The sequence below is a fragment of the Saccopteryx leptura genome, chromosome 5, assembly GCF_036850995.1.
Source record: "Saccopteryx leptura isolate mSacLep1 chromosome 5, mSacLep1_pri_phased_curated, whole genome shotgun sequence".
Taxonomy (NCBI): domain Eukaryota; kingdom Metazoa; phylum Chordata; class Mammalia; order Chiroptera; family Emballonuridae; genus Saccopteryx; species Saccopteryx leptura.
Genome location: NC_089507.1, coordinates 34,198,616 through 34,219,677, shown reverse-complemented (window position 1 = coordinate 34,219,677; position 21,062 = coordinate 34,198,616). Strand labels below are relative to the sequence as shown.

General features: G+C 35.2%; 1 protein-coding gene across 1 annotated transcript in view; it reads left to right on the top strand.

Annotated features, from left to right (window-relative positions):
* The window catches only part of GABRA4 (gamma-aminobutyric acid type A receptor subunit alpha4), a 77,313-nt gene extending 69,121 nt beyond the window's left edge, over positions 1-8,192 (top strand). The window contains exon 9 of the mRNA XM_066385833.1: positions 7,545-8,192. Coding sequence (XP_066241930.1) covers positions 7,545-8,075 — 531 coding nt within the window. The 3' untranslated portion in view covers positions 8,076-8,192. The remainder of the gene's footprint in view (positions 1-7,544) is intronic.
* The last annotated feature ends 12,870 nt before the right edge of the window (positions 8,193-21,062 follow it).

Below are 21,062 nucleotides of genomic sequence, written 5' to 3'. Positions count from 1 at the left end.
TGTTTACTTTTTCAAAATCCAGCATTTGGTTTTACTGATATTTTGTATTGTTTTATTAGCCTCTATGTCATTTATTTCTGCTCTGATCTTTATTATTTACTTCCTTCTACATCTCCTGGGCTTTATTTGTTGGTCATTTTTTGTTCTTTTAGGAGCAGAGTTAAGTTGTTTATTTGAGCTTCTTCTTGCTTCTTATGGTATGCCTGTAATGCTATGAACTTCCCTTTCAGGACTGCTTTTGCTGTGTCCCATAAATTTTGATTTGTTGTTTGTTCATTTTCATTTGTTTCAAGGAAATTTTTATTTCTTCCTTGATCTTGTTGTTAACCCATTCATTATTTAATAACATGTTATTTAGCCTCCAAGTATTTGAATGTTTTTCAGTTTTTCTATTGTATAATATTTGATTTCTAGTTTCATGCCATTGTGAGCAGAGAAGATGCTTGATATGATTTCAGTCTTCTTAAATTTATTAAGACTCATTTTATGTCCTAATATATGGTCAATCCTAGAGAATGTACTATGAACACTTGAAAAGAATATATTCTGATGCTTTAGGGTGAAAGGTTCTGAATATATATTCAATATCTCTTAAGTCCATTTGATCTAGTGTGTCATTTTAGCCCACTGTTTCTTTGTCAATTTTGTGTCTGGAGGATCTATCCATTGATATTAGTGGGGTATTAAAATCCCCTACTATTATAGTATTGCTGTTGATCTCTCCCTTTATGTGCATCAAAATCTGCTTTATATTTTTAAGTGCTCCTATATTAGGTGCATAGATATTTACAATGGTTATATCCTCCTGTTGGATTATTCTCTTTATCATTAGGTAGTAATCTTCTTTTTCCCTACTATAGCCTTTTTTGTTTTGTTTTGTTTTTTTTTGTTTTTGTTTTTTTGTTTTGTTTTGTTTTTTTGTTTTGTTTTTCTGAAGCTGGAAACGGGGAGAGACAGTCAGACAGACTCCCGCATGCACCCGACCGGGATCCACCCGGCACGCCCACCAGGGGCGATGCTCTGCCCACGAGGGGGCGATGCTCTGCCCCTCTGGGGCGTTGCTCTACTGCGACCAGAGCCACTCTAGTGCCTGGGGCAGAGGCCAAGGAGCCATCCCCAGCGCCCGGGGCCATCTTTGCTCCAATGGAGCCTTGGCTGCGGGAGGGGAAGAGAGAAACAGAGAGGAAGGAGGGGGTGGGGGTGGAGAAGCAAATGGGCGCTTCTCCTATGTGCCCTGGCCGGGAATCGAACCTGGGTCTCCCACACGCCAGGCCAACACTCTACCGCTGAGCCAACCGGCCAGGGCCTAGCCTTGGTTTTAAAGTCTACTTTGTCAGATATAAGTATAGCTACCCCAGCATTTGTTTTCATTTCCATTTGTGTGAAATACTTTCTTCCATCCTTTCATTTTGTCTATGTGTATCTTTTATGCTGAGGTGGGTCTCTTGTAGACACCATATGTATGAGTCCTGATTTCTTATCTATACAACTATCCTGTGTCTTTTGATGGGAACATTTAATCCATTTACATTTAAGGTTATTATTGATATGTAGTTGTTTATTGCCATTTTATTCTTTAAATATACAATCCACTTTTTCTTTATTTTTTTTTCCTTTGCTCTTTTACAGCAGGCCCCTTAACATTTCTTGCAATGCTGGTTTGTTTGTAATGAATTCCTTGAGTTTATTTTTCTGAGAAGCTTTTTATTTCTTCTTCAATTTTAAATGATAACCTTGCTGGATAAAGAAGTTTTGGTTGTAGGTTCTTGCTTTGCATTAATTTGAATATTTCTTGCCATTCCTTCTGGCCTCAAGTGTTTCTGTTGAGAAGTCAGATGTCATCTTTATGGGGGCTCCTCTGTAGGTGATTAACTGCTTTTATCTTGCAGCTTTTAGTATTCTTTCTTTGTCCCTTAGCTTTGACACTTTAATTATGATATGTCTTGCTGTAGGCCTCCTTGTGTTCCTCTTTAATGGAAGTCTCTGTGCTTCTTGAACTTCTGTGACTTTTTTCTTCATCAATTTAGGAAAATTTTCATCTACAATTTCTTCAAACAGGTTCTCTATTTCTTGCTCGTTCTCCTCTCCTTCAGAAACCCTTACGATGTGGATGTTGTTTCTCTTCATATTATCACAGAGCTCTCTTAGAGTTTCCTCAGACTTTTTGAGTCTTTTTTCTTTTTGCTGCTCTGCTTCTATGCTTTTTTTTATCTTGTCCTCTAAATCACTGTTTTAATCCTCTACTTTAACCAGCCTACTCTTAATTCCTTCTTGTGCAGTCTTCATTTCTGATATTGTATTTGTCATTTCTGATTGGTTCTTTTTTATGATTTCGGTGTTCTTTTTGATCCTTGCTATCTCTTTATTTAGGTGTTCATTATGTCCATCCATTGTTGCTCTAAGATCCTTGAGCATCCTAAAATTTCTTGTTTTAAACTCTGCATCTGGTATTTTGGTTACTTCCATCTCATTCCATTCTTTTTCTGGGGATTTCTCTTATTGATTCATTTGGGTCACATTTTTCTGTATGCCCATTCTGTCTGTGTATTAGATAGTGCTATCTGACTTTGAACTTTTTGTGTGGTCTTTATGAAGAAGATGGGCTTGGTCGTACTGTCCTCCAGGCCAATTGTTTTTCTTGTTTAGGAATGCATCTTGAAGGTATTATCTTCCCTTTTGTTGTATGTGTGTATTAGTTGCAGTTGATCCTTTCGTGAGTACAGTTATCCCATCAGGCTGGCTGGCTCTAAGGGTCAACCTTGATTATGTGTATTACACACTGTGTAATGTCTGTCCTGTTGGGCATATTTATTCTCCACAGTGTCTGGTGCCTGCTAGACTCCACTGTTGGGTGTGCTGCTTGTGTAGGTAATTGAGTCTAGGGTTGGTGCTGTCTGCCATCCACTACCAGTAGTGTTGGCTCTAGTTCTTCTTGAGTTGGTGTCAGCTGTTGTTTGTAACCTGCACTGGGCTACCAGTCTGTAGCTATAGCACTTTTCACTGTTTTTGTCTGCGTTTTCTGTGTCTGGGTACTGTGAGAGGTGCCCACTTTTGTATAAGGATCAGCTTCCTCCTGCTTAGAGATGACAAAAGCTCCATAAAAGCCCCAAGCTCTGTAAGCTTTGTTTCCACTTTTCAGCTGCTCCTCTTCCTCTTGCAGCTGCCTGGTCTTCCCAGAGTTTTCTGTAGTAAGACTGTAGTGTGGGCTCAGATGGGCCTTACTCAACCAACACCTCTACAGGTTGCATGCTTGGTGGGTTAGGGTAGCTGAGGTTGTGAATATAATATTTGTGAGATTCTCTGCTTCAGCAGTCTCTTGGTCAAGAGCTCAGTACAGGAATGTGGCCCCTACTCCAAAGCTTGATCCCTTAGCCACGACTGGATACTTAAATTTTATTTTCCCCAACAAGGTTAGCTACAGGTTCAGACTGAGTGTGGCCAACAGTCCCTTCTGCAGAAGTTATTTCAGCTGTTGAGATCCCAGTCTCCGGTAGGAACACTGAGAGAGTCCTCTTCTGGAGCTGATGGTGCCTCTCCCAAAGGTGGCTAAGCCCCTTGATCATATCCAACAATAGACTCACAGGGACACACACTTTAAGTGTCCATGCTCCAAGCCTCTTTCCCTTCCCCTTGTGGAATCTAGCCTAACAGGACAGAATATTCAGCACCCAGGCTGGCTGGCTGTGATGCTCCATCCTATCCAATGCACATGAGCTGCTGTGCTGATCACAGAGAGTGGAACTCGCCTCAGCTGGGCCAGGTGTGAGGAGATTTTCACTAGGTTACCACTCCAGTATGGGTTGTTAGGTTCTGAACTGATGCTTTCTGTAGCTGGCCCCTGGATGTGCCAGCCCTGGGCCTCTGAAGCAGGAATACAGATCAGACCAGTGGGAGACACTGTCCGTGACTGGCCCTCAGCAACCTTTTTGGAGCTACAAACAATTCAGAGTTTGTGGCTGCCTCTACTGGGCCCAGGTGTATTTGGAAATTCAAGCTGCACTCCTAGGCTGGCTTTTACCCACTCTGGTCCACTCTGATCCACTCAAACGACCAAGTTTTCCTGAATCTAGCCTCCTGCAGCCTGTCCGCTAGCTGCTTGATGGGCTCAGCCACTGAATAAACCTCTGCTATAATCTAGAGCAGGGGTCCCCAAACTACGGCCCACGGGCCACATGTGGCCCCCTGAGGCCATTTATCTGGCCCCTGCTGCACTTCCAGAAGGGCCACCTCTTTCAGAGGTGGTCAGCATCCGCATCCTTTGCTCCTGGAGTACTGGATGTGGCAGCGCCGCAAAGCACGATGTCATGTACAGTACTACTTCCCGTAATGTGGGATGCACACGTCACAGCTCTGGAAGCACGTCATATCACTTGTTACGGCTAGCAATGACAAATATGGAACTGGACATTGACCATCTCATTAGCCAAAAGCAGGCCCATAGTTCCCATTGAAATACTGATCAGTTTGTTGATTTAAATTTACTTGTTCTTTATTTTAAATATTGTATTTGTTCCCATTTTGATTTTTACTTTAAAATAAGATATGTGCAGTGTGCATAGGAATTTGTTCATAGTTTTTTTTTATAGTCCGGCCCTCCAACGGTCTGAGGGACAGTGAACTGGCCCCCTGTGTAAAAGTTTGGGGACCCCTGATCTAGAGCTTGCGGCAATTTGGCAATTAGGAAGGGTGATAGATGTGGCTCTACTCCTTAGCCCCAGGTGTCAATCTGTCCAGATTTTTTTCACAGACTTCAGTAGGGTGAGGCCCAACGAGTCTGGTGGGTGTGGTCTCTGAGACCCAGAGGTGTGGTCTGCCATTCACAGTTTCAACTGAGTCTCTTGTGAGGTGGAAACACCAGTCAGAGACTGAGGACAGTGTGTGTGGGGGGGAGGAGCTCTGGTCTCAACACCAGAAAACTGAGTCACTGAAGCGACCCCTGCTTCCTGGCCTCTCAGAATGACCCATTGCCTTGATGGGTAGGAGAGACTCTCAAGGGCAGAGCAGTTGCTTTTCCCCAGACTGATGCCACTCAGAGGGAATTGCTCCACACAAAAAATATGGCAACTGCAGTACTAGAGAATGGTTCAGCACAGGGGTTCTGGTAGCCATGCCCCACAGTCTCTTTCTCTGGGCCTCCAATATTACACTCCCCTCCTGCAACTCCAGTCCTCTCAGCTCTCCCCACCAGAGCCCCGGGTAAGCAGTTATGAACAAGGTGTTTTGTGTGGGCCCTTTAAAACAGAGTCTGCGTCTGAGAGGTGTGTCTCTTTCTCTCAGACAGAAACTCGGCTCTTTTCACAGCTAAATGCTGTCTGGATGCCTCTTCTAGGCTCTGTACCTGTAGGCTGGGGCTCCAGACCTGAGGTTGAGGACTCACACCTCTCAGGGAAACCCTCCCCACAGTGAGAGTCCGTCCAGGCCGCAGCTCACTCCTGGGAGAGAGGCAGCCCTTTCCACATCTCCGCCCTTCCTACCTGTCTCGGTGTGGCTTCTTCTGTGATCCTTGGTTACAGACTCCTCCTCGCTTAGTCCAAAGTTGGTTTCTCAGGATGATTGTTCTTAAATTAAGTTGCAATCCAATTTGGTCCTGGGAGGTGGCAGTGGGAAATTCTGCCCACTCCGTTGTCATAGGAACAGGACAGTCTGTTTTGATGTTGGTGTTTTCACATCCAGCTTATGCACCAAGATGAAGCTGTGGCAGTGGTCTTATCAGCCACGATGAACTACAGAGGCTCCAAGTCATGGTGGGAAGGGTCTATTTCTTCTGGGAATGTTGTCCACCTTCCCAAAGGCCATTTGCACATCTCATGGTGGATGTCTTAGCGACTCCATGTTCAAAGTCAGATTCAGTGTCAGTTTTCTAAATGCTATAGATATATCTTATACTTCTTTTTACTCTTCCCCATGTGTATTACTTTTCAAAGTTAATGGTAATAAATTTATGATTATCTTTTTCTGAAAAAAAAATCTCAAAATCTGAGGATCGATTAAGAAATGTTTACAGCATGCTGTGTAGAGTAAAAGTGCAGGGTATATATGGGTAATTCAGCTTTTAGAGTGATATCAACCGTGGTTTACATCATCTCCATTAAAACAGGTACCATATATTAGACTACAATTTCTCATGAGTTCAACTGCAACCTGCTTGGATGAATGCTCCAGACTGATAGGAAGAACACTTTCTAAACCTTTCAGATCGTGCTAAGTCTCTCCATTTATGAACCTTATTTTCTTTCTCAGAAAAGTTGATGTCATAATTCACAAAGATATGAGAAAAGCGTTAAACACTTTCAATCTTCTTGATAAGGGCGGTATTGAAAAAAGATTATGTCTGTAGAAGAAGTGTTTCTCTGTAAAGTGAACTCTCAATTATTGTACATAATATTAGATATGCAATTTCTTGTAGGCTGTCTTCTAATGCCCACTCATGAGGTGTCCTCTTGCCCCCTCTTCTGCTTCTCTGTCTTCTCACCCATTATTTACTTTATAAAATGGTAGAAGAAGAGGGTATGGAAAGTAATTATTATATACCTGTAATTCAACTTAGAATAAACATAATTAAGAAACAAAAATTTTCACAAAAATATCAAACTATATTCTAAAGACAGATATGATTATTTGAGGAATCATTTGAGCAATTGTTTTCCTTCATTAGCATGAACAGTCTATAATAGGTTATCCAGATATTTATTGTGCTTTTTAAAATACAAGGAGAATTAGTTTTAATTTTTTCATGCATCTGCATTCAAATATAGTCTTATTATACATATAATAAAATCTGATAAAAAATACTCAATTCAACTTTGATTTAAACATTTGTATAGGTAAATAATTTGAATTCAGATATTTGGGCATTGATATGATGATACTGTTTATATCTCTAATACAACATTTGATTTAAAATCTGTTTTCCATTGTTTTTAATCATTGTGATAAAAATCTAAAATGCATTATTAGAATTACTAGATTTATTGTAATGTATATAATTTATTGTAAGATGTGTAATGTGCATAACTTCATAAAAGATTATAAAAATAAATGCCTAGGATTTGGAAATAAAAGCTTTTGGACTTTAAAAAAAAATGTCATATGCATATGGATGGTTATTTGTATTGTTATTCCTTACCCAAGAATAGCTAAAGTTCTTCTTGTTTATAAAGCAAACATATACAAAACTCACTGAAATGTATATAGCATATTGCAGAATATTATTTACAATAAAACTGAACAAGTTGTACTGTTCTCATCTTGAATCCTTAAGATAATAAAGTCAACTATATCTCTAGTGTATATTCTTACAAGACTAATCTTTTTATAGATTTAAATTCTAATTATTTATAAGAAGGGACAATAATTTGAAAAATAAAATTTTAAACATATACATGCTTTCTTTGGTGAGCTTTTACATCCAGCTAAGTGGTTATAGCATAAAAATAAAGGTTTATTTTATGGGAATAGGTCATTTTAATTATTTGATCTATCTAAATTTTTTATAAATTTTAATATGTATTTTAATTTATTATTATTTTTCTATGTCTTTTTAGAACACAAATGCTAATCTTAACATGAGGAAAAGAACAAATGCCTTGGTTCACTCGGAATCGGACGTTGGCCTCAGAACCGCGGTAGGAAATCAGTCAAGCAGATCTTCCATGGTTGGGCAAGGAGCTTCGGAAGCCACATCACAGTCCTACTTGGCTTCCAGTCCAAACCCATTCAGCCATGCCAATGCAGCTGAAACTATATCTGCTGCAAGAGCAGTCCCATCTGCTTCTTCTACTCCAAGTAGAACTGGGTATGTGCCCCGGCAAGCTTCAGCTGGAACTGCTTTTACCCACCCTGTGTTTGGATCAAGACTGGAGAGAATTAAGACAACAGTTAATACCATAGGGGCTTCTGGGAAGTTGTCAGCTGCCACTCCTCCCTCTGCTCCACCACCTTCTGGATCTGGCACAAGTAAAATAGACAAATATGCCCGCATTCTCTTTCCAGTAACATTTGGGGCTTTTAATATGGTCTATTGGGTTGTTTATTTATCTAAGGACACTATGGAGAAATCAGAAAGTCTAATGTAATTTTTTTTTCCTATAGTAGTTTCCTAAAATATGATAAACTTAATGTGCAATGTCTTTTTAAATGTTTTTAAAGATAAACAGTTATTCTTTACTAAAATAAAAATTCTATGTAATTTTTCCATTTTAAAAATTCAAGCCAGTTATTGGGAGAGTTAATTCCTCAGTGAAGGAAAAGCAAGCCATTTTTCATTTCAGAAAAATGATTGAAATAGAATCAATTCAGCATCCAAATTAGATTCACTACAGACTATCCTGAAAGTTGGGACAAAAGAAATAAGGCTATTAGAAATATGCGGTGTGTATTTATGCATTGAAATTTGAAAACAGACTATGATACTTTTTAATATACAATATGAATAGCAACTCACAACCTTAAATTTCCCAGTGGCATCGCCTTTACTCAGAATTGTTTATCAAATATTATTTGTGGTGAACTTTGGATATCCTCTTACCTAGTATCTACAAGAAAAGGACTTTTCTTATTAAAAGAAACATTTTTAAAATGAAAATGAAACAAAACAAATACTGACCAATGGAATGAAACTTCTGCTGCATTAAAAAAAAAAAATAGAGACCAGGGAAAATCTATTCCCTGTCATATATTGGCCAAACAGGACTTAACTGTTGACTTGAAAATTTGTGCTTTGAGCCAAAGGTGAACTCATTGTATGAATCCTTTTGATAGTAGTTCATTCAGTTATGTATTCTTTCAACATATGCTTATTCAGAGACTAACATGTCCCAGGCACTATGCTAGACATTATCTCTCTAGGAAAGCCCCTTCACCTTTGCCTACGATATTACTTAAATAGTAGAACAGTCAGTGCATGCTAATGAACCATAAACTAGCAGAAGCTATTGCATTCTTTAATGGAGAAAAACTATTTAGAGTCTGAAAACATATTCAAAATATTTGTCTCCTATACTGACAGAGATAACAGGTAGATTGTTCATATAGCCACATTTGAGATAAGTACACATTAGTACAACTTCAGCAATTGACATCAAATTATAATAAAAATGTGGCACAGATTATTTTGTGAGTGAAAAGCACTGCACCTGAAAGGAGCAATTTAGGCATTGTAAGATCTTATGGATTACCTGTCTGACATTTTATCAGAATCACAGAATCATCAGAATTAGGAACTCAATACGCCTTTCTGGATGCTTTTCCCAACATATGCATAGATCTGGTGGAATGCTACACTTCTGGGGAGTTTTTATTTTCATAGTTCTGTATTTCTGGGCAGTTTCATGTTTATTTTGAAGGAAATTATTTTTACAGTTTCATAAACAAGGAGAGCTTTTTAGAATTAAAAGAGCAACAGGATAGGAATGGAGTAAAGAATAAAAATCATAGCCAAAGGGTAGGATGCTGCTAAATCTGTTATGCAGTTCATCAGGATTCTCATGTACCGACTTTCCTTTTTCATTAGGTGGGTTTAACAAGTTAATTGAATTTCTGGCCGCTGTCTTATGCTGCTAAATCTAGATCTACTTTTCTGTTGCATTGCGTCCAGATATTTCTTCTTACTACTCTTGCTCTCTGACCTGGGTTTTGTGAATGACTGTGTTCTGGATGTTTGCGGGGACATTTTGAGAAAAATAGCCACCTTGCAGACACGATCTCTTACATTTTAAAAAATAAATTATATTAATCGGCATTAGTTTTTAAGTTATTGCATCGCCTTGGAGTGGTATTCTATAAGACCTGTAATATGTGCAAATGCCAAGTATTAATTGTGATTCCTGTTTGAGAATTCCTTATTGGTTATTTCTATAGGTATTTCCGAGAATAATTAAAAGGTTTACTGCTGAAATATGCTTTAGAAAATACCTAATCCAAACCTCTCATTTACAAATTGATTACAGTAATATGAGGCCCAGTAAAATTTGTATAAATGTATATACAATATTTAATAAAGAGTATTTGTACAAAAAGCTTATCAAACATTATTTTATAAATGTCAGTAGATTTCTAGCCTTGAGGACAATGCTTGAAATTGTTGGAAGCTTTGACTATTCATTAGCCTAATGAAATGACCTGACTTCTTTGGTGAAGAACATACTACTGGTTTATTATTGGCTGACTCTTAAGAAGTATTTCAATGGCTTTTTAAAAAAAAAACAAACCTGAGTTCTTCTATAAATTTTACAGATAGTAAAAGAAAGAAAACAAGTGATTTTAGATTTATGGAGTGAGATCAAAATGAGCTCATAGTATTTTTCTTACTTTTATTCATGAAGAAGATTTTAAATCAATCAAGTGGGAAAAAAAGATAAAGGATAATATTAATCACAGGTTCTTAATTGTTAATATGAATAATAATTTGGCCATAAAGTTTTATTATTAGTACAGAAAGAAATTATTGCATTTGCATGCAATGTTAATAAAAATAATAATGCATAGTTTTTTCCCCCCTAAATGAATTCCATTAAATTTAAGGCTAATTTTAAAAAAATGTGTTGTCATTTCTATCTTCCTAATAGCTCGCAGCTACATTAAATATAACACTTGTGAAGAACCAGTTACTTATCATCATTAGAAAATCTCATTAGAGTCATTATGAAAGCCCAAAGTCCTGGCAATTTGTTCAAGAATAATCATTTTGGCTGAAAATAGTAATTTGTATATTTCTAGTTTTAAATATGAAATTCAGAATTGTTTTATTTAGTACCAATATCTATATTCTAGCTTTCAACTTCAAGTTGGACAATAATTGCTACATAACTACTTCCAATTTTCTCCAGGCATGACTATGTATAATATATTTACATGATCAATCCATAGTTAAAGATGACTTGCATTTTGTGTACAGAGTACTTGAATAATGTGTATTTTAAATTGAATCTCACCCATCTTGGGTTAGAATAGGCAGAGAATAGAATCACCCTCTTTTACAGAAGGAAATGAATCATAGTGAATTTAATGACAAAGATAAAAGGACAAGGTTAGAATGAACTTTAAAAGGTCATTTTTCAATCACCTCACCCTGGCAATGACTGTGTTTCAAGCAATACATAAAAATTTTGCTAGTGGTTTATTTTACCCATGAATTGTTAATTCTTTTTTTTAATCTTATTTAACAGGGTGACATTGATCAGTGAGAGTACATAGGTTTCAGGTAAACGTTTCTATAGCATTTGACCTGTTGATTCTGTTGTATACCCATTACCCAACGTCAAATCATTTTCCACTACCATATAGTTCATTTTATCTGACCTAGGAAATAATCCCTACTGTCCACTCCCTTGTTTTCCAGTGTCCCCTCTTCTAGATTTGTGAATATCCTCTCATGGAAAAGTACCAGGTGGAGAAATGGATGACCTGACATCAAGTTCTGACTCTATTCTACTTTACTGTGGTTTTAGACAAGTCGCTTAAACTCTCTAGGCTTTCATTTCTTTTTTTTTGAAGAAGGCAAGAATAAAAAATATTTTACGTTTCTTTCAATTTTAATATTTTCTGATTCTCATGTAGACTAAATACAAGCATAATTTTGGAATAGATACACTTGATACTTTGTGCCACAAATAGATGTTTATGGGGGAGAAAATTAATTTTAGTTTCATTGCTTAATTCTTTTTAGCTCATGATTTGCTTCAAATTAAGGTTTCCTTATCTTTAAAGAAATAATACCATCTTTACATTTGGATTAGATATTTTCTTTCATGTGGAAGATTTCATTCTTTAAAGACTGAAGAATTTTGGTTATTTCTTTTTTCTGGGTTTTTATTCATCTTTACTAGATGGGTTCCTGCTTAATGTGTACTGTGCTGATTTTTAGGTGTTCATAAATAAAACCGGTTCCTTTCCTTACAGGTGATCACAAGTCTGATAGTGATAAGAGATGTGTAGACAAATAACTATCGAGTGTAGTAGAATAAAATAGACTTGAGACTGTCACTGACCTCGGGCAAAAATATTTGAGGACTCCGTAAACCTCAATAAGCAAGATAAATAATTATGAAAAAACATTAAAAATTTATGCAAAAATCCATGATGAAACAAATACCCAAATTTTAAATAAAGATAGTACCAGTGTTAATATTTTCTTTTACAGCCTGACCAGGTGGTGGCACAGTGGATAGAGTGTCGGACTGGGATTTGGAAGACCCAGGTTCGCGACTCTGAGGGCGCCAGCTTGAGCGCAGGCTCATCTGGTTTGAGCAAAGCTCACCAGCTTGAACCCAAGGTCGCTGGCTTGAGCAAGGGGTTACTCAGTCTGCTGTAGCTCCACAGTCAAGGTACAGATTAGAAAGCAATCAATGAACAACTAAAGTGCCACAACGAGAAACTGATGATTGATGCTTCTCATCTCTCTCTGTTCCTGTCTGTCTGTCCCAATCTATCCCCTCTTTGACCCTATCTCTGTCTCTGTAAAAAAAAAAAATAAAGTAAATAAATAAATAAATAAATAAATAAATATATATTCTTATGTATTCTTTTACATTAGGCTCTAATATTACTTAGCATGGCATTGAAATAGAGGGTAGAAAAAAGATACATGTAATTTTATAACTTTATTGATAGAGAGGAAGAAAGAGTAATAGCAATAAAGGCTTCACAGAAATATTACTGAATTGAATTTTGTAGAATATGGAATTTTAGCCCCTCTGCCTACTTTCATAAACAAACAAGAAATGTACATTTTTAGCACCACAGAAAGCATGAAAGAGGTATAGATTTGAAAATTCAAGGGGAATTCTTACTACAAATAATAGTTCAGAGTATGGGATTGGAGGGGCAGGGGAGTGAATATAGAGAAATGAGAGTTGTTGATTTTGGAAGGATCTGCTAGGGCAGCATTAAAGAGAGTTGTGTAAATTACTAAAAAGTTTGGATTTGATCCCAGATTAGTAGGAATTTATTGAAAATATTGCTGGGTAATAAGATAAAAATAAACATGCTATGCTTCTGCTTTAGAAAAACCACCTAATTGCTGTTTGAGTTGTGGAATATAAGGCCATGTATAGAGAGGTAGCTTAAGAGTTGAAATGTCTGATTGTTTTCTGTCTATATAATCTTTGCCTTCCATTTGTTTCATTTGTTTTTTTTTTTAAATCTCAATGACTTCATTGTTATTTTTTAAAATAATTCATGATTATTAAAAATAAAGATTGGTATTGCAGAAATTTAAAAACAATCTCAAATCCCACCACCAAAAATTTGTTAATATTTCATGAATATCAAACAGATACTTTTTTGTGTGTAGATGTATTTGTGTAGAAGAGTAGGCTGATCCATGATTCAAAGACAGAAGGCTATAAATTTAGGAGTCAAATATCCCATATATGAAAACTGTTGTTAATAATTAACAAGTTAAATTTACCTTTATCTCAATTTAAGATAAAAATACTGGAGTATCCAAGGTACATGCCAGCTAAGTTTCTTTCTTTTATTAGTGCAAATAATTCTTTATTTGAAAACTATTTATCACAGTTTGTTGTCAATTACTTATAATCATAGACATGATTTCTATTTTATTTTCCTCAAGTTTTTATTATGTCATTGTTGGAGGGATTTCATAGGAGATGAGTGAATTATAAATTTCTTTATTTCACCATTTTTAACTAAACTACCATATATCATTTGTATTTCTTTTAGACCAGGGGTTGACCAGAGTACCTTTTACTGATTTTTTGTTGACAACCAGAGCTATGTGGGTTTTCCCTTCTGTTTATTAGGTTATCAGTGGAATCAAGTATTATACCTGGATTAAATCAATGATAACACAGTCAAAAGGAAAAACTTCCTTTTGTGGGGAAAAAATAAATTATGATAATAGAAAATAAATATTATTTTATCTAATCTTTGACTGATATCTTCTTTTCAGTCCTTTGTATTTGTGAGTGATGGTCTGTGTTTCATATTTATAGATGTTTGCTAATGTAGTAGAGCATGGTTGTTGTCATTTTATCGATATGTATACTGTTTTTTAGTTCAAATACACAATAAATCAGAGCTTTCATTCTTTAAGATACGTACATATTATTCTTGGTTGATGATGTTAGGTTCTATTATTTTAAGGAAAATTTACTGTAAAATAAATCAAAAGCAAATTTTCGTGAAAAGTCATATGCTACATGCGATAAGACATTGAGTGGCCACAGTAAACATGAGGTTACATTTCCAACTGGTTTACCCTCGATGGTAAAATTTCCTGAACAGTTTTACACAAAAATATGTTGAGAACTGAAGGAATAAAAATATTCAGCTTGGTTTTTCAGTTGGAATGTTGCACATACTGAGAAATGAAAGGGTATCTGCCTGCCCACTGCATAACTTTCAATTGTTTTTTTAATTATACAATTGAAAATGTTTTTTATTATGGAAGTAGAGAAATATAATAATGTGCATATCATATTATATCATGAATACTAAATTTATTACCTTTTAAGCTTTATTATTCTTGCAAATAATAAAGTGTGGCATTTAAAACAGTTAAAAATTTGGTAAGGATATAGGTGTTTTGATTATATAGAGATCGTTGTTTGTTTATTTTTTAACAGAATACACATTCCATGAACTTACAGCAACCACATTTGACCCCTTGAAATTAATAATTTTATTCTGTGTAAGAGTATTACCATAGTATATTAGAGTGAAAAGAACAAAGTCATTATAATTTTGTTTTTGAAAATTTATTTTCAAAAGAGAAATTTTATCAAATGTTGGTTTAATATTTTTAAATAATTCTTCAGAAAGTGATTTTTTAAATACTGTCTCTTTAAGCAAACTTGTTTGTCAAAGCTAGACTACTAGTCATGGTAATAAGATTTGCTTCTTAAAACAAACTATATACCTGCTCATTGCACTGTGGAATAATTCAGTTTTCAATTTCCTGCTGGAGAATGAATATTGAAGACTAATAATGTTTTAAATTTATATAAAATTTGTTCATAGATACTTATATTTTAGGATGGATTGGAGCTAAACTCTGGAATCATTACAATATTAACATTGTATCTAATGCATTTTTTCTATTTAAATTTAAAACAATAAACAAATATCTTTAGAATACTTTTTGTTTATGAACTTTTTCTGTTTATAATTATCTTTCTTTTTTTGGTCACAGTATTGTTTCTGACATGATATTTTCCTTTTCAAGCCTTCCCCCCTAATATAATACTGAGTATTCCCAGTTTTTACTTCACTTCTAGTTCCCTGAATGACCAATGCCATTATCTAGATTGTAATTTTGCCAAGTTGTCATGTCTGGGAAAAATCTTTGTAGGTGAAGAAAAGTTATAGGGCCTATGATACCTGATATAACACAATAGAAACATTTAACTTTGTGTTTTTGATTAACTGAAGTAGTTTCAGATATATATTTTTTTTCTGATGAGTCAAAATTAATAAAGTGTGGAAATCTGTAACTTAATCCTAACTTGTGAGGCCAAAGTAAATTTCTGAGAAAGTGAATGAGGCTAACTTATAAAAATATGAGTACTTATGTCTTTTAATATGTAGCTCAGAATTTTAGGTATAATTATTTTGAGGAATGAAGCACTTAGAGCACTCTAATGGTCTTTAATGAAAGGGTTTTTTTTTGTTTTGTTTTTTTAAATTATATGATATACCATGAAACATTCTAAATGTAAACCTTGTTCTGAAACAACTGTTTCTGAAGAAAAAAAATCAGGCTTTTGATTTAACCTTTCATAAAAGAGAAAATACCTCAGAGAAAAATAATTGATCACAGATTTTCCACTACATGTGTGCACGCATGTGTACATACACACCCACACACACATTACTATTTGAATACATACTAATACAATACATAGTATATGTTGTATTATTTTGTTCACTTTAATTACCTAAGTGCCCTCCATATTTAATTGTATCTGTTCAGTTCAATGTAATTCTTGTTATAGTCTGAATGTTTGTGTCCTCTCCATATGCATATTTTGACATCCTATCTCCCATGTGATAATATTAGGAGATGGGACCTTTGGGAGATCATTAAAATGAGGCTATGAGGGTGGAGCCCTCATAAATGGCGCTAGCACCCTTATAAGAGTTATGAGATATTGTTTCTTCTGTCTACTGTCTGCCACATGCCTGTATAATCAGAACTTGACAATCTACAGCCTGGGAGAGAACCCAACCATGTTTCTTCCTGATCTCAGACTTCTCATCTTCACAATTGTAAGACATAGTTTCTGTAGCTTATGCACCCAGTTTATGGTATTCTGTTATAGCAGTCCAAACTGTCCAGAGCAATTCCCTATTCTAGTGAGAACAATTCTATTAACATTTTAATATTTAAAGTGTAAGAACACCCTTAATTGTATAGCGATTTATGATGGGCTTAAAAAAAATTCTGAAGTTCTCACTGGTCACCAGAACCTGTATCCAACTGAACTAAATACCAGTTAGGAAGTGTTTCTCTTGCTTGACTAGTGGTGGTACAATGCATAGAGCATCAACCCAGTGTGCTGAGGTCCCTGGTTCGAAACCTGAGGTCCTGGGCTTGAGATTGGGCTTGCTAGCCTGAGCACAAGGGTCTCTGGCTTGAGTGCAGGATTATCAACATGATTCCATGGTCTCTGACTTGAGCCCATAAGTCACTGGCTTGAAGCCCAAGGTCATGGATGGAGCCCAAGGTTGCTGGCTTGTGCAAGGGGCTACTGGCATGGCTTGAGCCATCCTTCCTTCAGTCAAGGTATTAGGAACAACCATTGAACAACTAAAGTGTAGCAACTTTGAGTTCATACTTTTCCTCTCTTTCTTCTCTCCTTGTTTCTCTCTCTCTCTCTAAAAAATAAAAATAAACAAAAAGTGCCTGCCTTTTATTTTCAATATTGATAATAGAAAAATACAGCTAATACAGAAAAAAGTAAAAGTCAAACTCAAATGAACAAATCTATTCTCAACTATATGCTTAAATAGAGAGGTAGGAAAAATAAATTAACGGAACAAGTAAGGGTAGTATGATTTTTCAAATGGATTGCCCCATTTGATTATACTAGATTTATTTGTTTTAATCAATGAATAATTTCTACATAGCTCATTTTTGGGCTATAATAGTTACAGATTAATTTTTTCTGACTAATTGGAAATACAATGCTGACTACTTTGATTATGAAAATACACCTTGAGGCAGTTCAATAATTGTGAACTTGTTTACAATGGTACCTAATCTGTATTATTATCCCCTGTGCATTCTGAAAATTAATTTCTCTCACAAGAAAAATTACATGAAATCCTTGCTATTATTTTCTAGCATGTTTACTTGATGTCAAATATGCATCCATCTTGTGAGTTCTTAAATGCTATCTGTCTCATTTTATTCTGGAGAATGTAAAATAATATCCATTTAACATGGTTTGGATTATGTTCTCATTTGAAAACTCTTCAGGGTAACATTCATCAACTTGATATTCTAGGCAAACAGATTCATGAATCTGTATCATTAGCATTAAGATAAATGCTAATCAGTGGCATCATTTATTAAGTAAAACCCATATGTCTGCTTGTAAAATAATATTATTGTCAAGATGCCCATGTTCATCAGTGGAAATCGAAACAGATTGATACATGAGTAGTCTTAATAAAGAGAGATATTTCCATTGACACGTTACTTAACATTCTGATAATATTTTCATTTCTTCCTTGACTTTATTTTCAGTTTCCTATATTTTGCTTACTCTTTCACTAGTGCAGTGGTTCACAACCTTTCTAATGCCGTGACCCCCGCAATATAGCTCCTCATGTTGCGGTGACCCCAAACCAAAAAATAATTTTGGTGGCTACTTCATAACTGTAATTTTGCTACAGTTATGATTCGGAATGTAAATACCTGATATGCATTATGTATTTTCCGATGGCTTTAGGCAACCCCGCCGGGGTTGCGACCCACAGGTTGAGAACCGCTGCACTAGTGTAAATATAACATAGTATGGTGTTAAAACTCTTTCTCTCTAGCATTTATGGTGTTCCTACCAGTGCCATGGAGAGAACAAAAATTTTTTTCTGCATGCAAAATGAAAAGGGTAAAGACATTAATATATTTTTGTGTATATTTAAATGTATAATTTTTTAACTGATACATCATATACTATATAATACTCCTCAATAAATGAGAACAGTATATTATTCATTCATATACAAGACTAGGTTTAATGTTTCTTTTAGCAGATAAAGAAATGTGAGAGGAGTAACTATTGTTCTTTATTTTGGAAAAGGTTTCATTGTGAATAGACTAAAACCTTCTGGCCACTCTAAAAATAAACCATAGTTAGATTTGAAAATGCCTTGTAAAGATTGTGCTAACTGAATTATTCAAATGCATTCTTTAAAGAGCAGATCTAAAATTCTGGCATTCATTGAATAGGTTGAGTAACACGTAGTCCATTTTCCGTTACACAATTAGTCCTTGCATTTCTGCTCAAGTGGTGGCCTAATTTCTGGCCCCTTAGTGTCATTTCTCCTTCCTTGCCCATTCCCTGTGCTGATGTTAGAATATTTCTGTTCTTGTCACACTTGCTGTAGAGTTTTTATTGGATCTCTATCACCTCAGGGATAAAATATGAATTCTTTACAGTGATTTATGGCCCAACAATACCCAACTCTAATGTCACCTTCATCCCCTCCATCCACCTATTCTATGACTTAGTCACCCAAGACAACATGAAATTCTCTAAGACATAATCTGTATGACCTTCTCTAAGACATAATCTGTATGACCATACATTGGAGACTTTTTAAGCTAATCCTTAGCCTGAGTTGCCTTTCTCCTGCTATTGTCTTGTTGATGACCTCCTTTAAATTATAGCACCTATGTTCCCATTTACTGATGCCACATCTAATTCTCCATAGTTGAGTTAATTCACAGCATTTTCCCATGGTTCTTTAATCTCTTTCCTAGCATTTTTCATAAAAAATTATGATTACTTGTTAACATACCTGTTTTTTTTTAATTTGTAAAATGATTATATTTTAAAAAAGGATGAATAGACTCTACTCTCTGATTACAAGTTCACAGTTTTACCTTGCAAGTTTAACAACATTAAAGTCAATATGCCTGTTGTCTAATGATAAACTGAGGATCCTAGCATACTATTTGGCAATTTGTAGGTTCAGTTTATCATAATTTGAAGTTTGTTGATTTCCAACAAGAATGGTATCTTTCACTTTATTTCTACATTTTGATAAAATAACTTTATTCAAAATAATTAGGCAAAACAAATTACTTAATACGATTCCAATTTAAGATTATAAAGTGCAATCAAAACAACCACTTTGAATTCTCTCAATTAAAGTTGTTACCATGTGTCTATAATATAAGCCTGACATTTACTTGACAGAAATCAGAGGAAAATTAAGATGTACATATTTCAAAATTATTATAAAATTGTAATTTTTGTTGAACAATAAATATAACTTTACTATTCTCGACTGTCTTTTTCTCTCCTGCTACTTGGTAGGAAAGTATACATAAAAATCAAAGGGATTAGCTTCACACTCATATCATGGTTGAAAACTCCTCTTTCTACCTCCTGAGAATTTTTGCCATTTAAGCATTCATCTAAATTTATGATTCTTTGAAAATAGTCATGCTTTGAATTACAAAACATACCTTATTCAGACAATATAAATTGTTTTTAAATAAATGCTCTGATAAGTAATTGTAGGATAGAATTAATTCGAGTTTCATTTGTTTCAGAAAGAGAAAATTGACATTCCATGGTTGTTCTATAAAAATCTTCTTTTAGTAATAGTATATTAGTGCATTGCCTATTGTGTGCTAACATGTCCCAAACTCATTCTTTTAGTACATGTAGGAAGAAAAAGATGGCATCAAGGAAGTAAAGGGATGAAAAAAATTAGCCATAGAGGTATTTTGAGAGAAGTTCCAAAATGATTTTTAAAGTTGTCAGGAGTAGAATAAAAGGAAATATTTTAAAAAGCAGGATGCTTTTCTACTATTTCTAGATCAATTTTCAAATCTTGTAAATTAAAAGTTAACTTAGAACCACAGAAAATAAGTTTAGACAATGAAAAAGACAAAATGAGGAGTCTTTTTCAGTTAATATGACATATATTTATGCTTGTTATTGTTCTTATCTTTTGACTTGTTTGCACAGAAGCATAGTTGTTTAGTATCATACTGCTGTGGACATAATCAAATGTTGCTGGTCTAGCCTAGCTACTTGTGTTGAATACTGTTGGTTGTATGGCCATAAAACAAAACTATTTAACTTAATCAGCCATTTCTCCTACCTAATTGGCAATAAATGATTTCCTTAGAATAAAAGTTAATCTTTATATATATTATTATGTAAGAATAAAGACAGAGAGGTATTTGGGAAATAAAGTATGGGCAGAGACAAACTAAGCATATAAAATATATAAAAGGAAATTAATACTTTTTTTTTTGTTTACAGAGAGAGAGTCAGAGAGAGGGATAGATAGGGACAGACAGACAGGAACGGAGAGAGATGAGAAGCATCAATCATTAGTTTTTTGTTGGGACACCTTAGTTGTTCATTGATTGCTTTCTCATATGTGCCTTGACTGGGGGTTACAGCAGACCGAGTAACCCCTTGCTGGAGCCGGCGACCTTGAGTCCAAGCTGGTGAGCTTTTGCTCAAACCAGATGAGCCCGCGCTCAAGCTGGCGACCTCAGGGTCTCATACCTGGGTCCTCCGCATCCCAGTCCGATGCTGTATCCACTGTGCCACCACCTGGTCAGGCGGAAAATAACACTTTTAATTGAAAGGTGATTTGTTGTATCACTTGTATTAACATGCTTTTCTATTTGGGAATTTTTTACTACTCTTGGTTATAAACATTTCAAGAACAGACTAAATCTCACCTAGTTTTTAACTTTACTTATAATATTTGGTGTTACTCTTAAGACTACATACATGATTTATGCTGGCAATATGGTATGAATAAAAGATTATATACAAGTAACTGTTATTCAAAAGTTATTCTTTCTTTGTTTTTCTTTTTTGAGGAAAGGAGAATGTCTG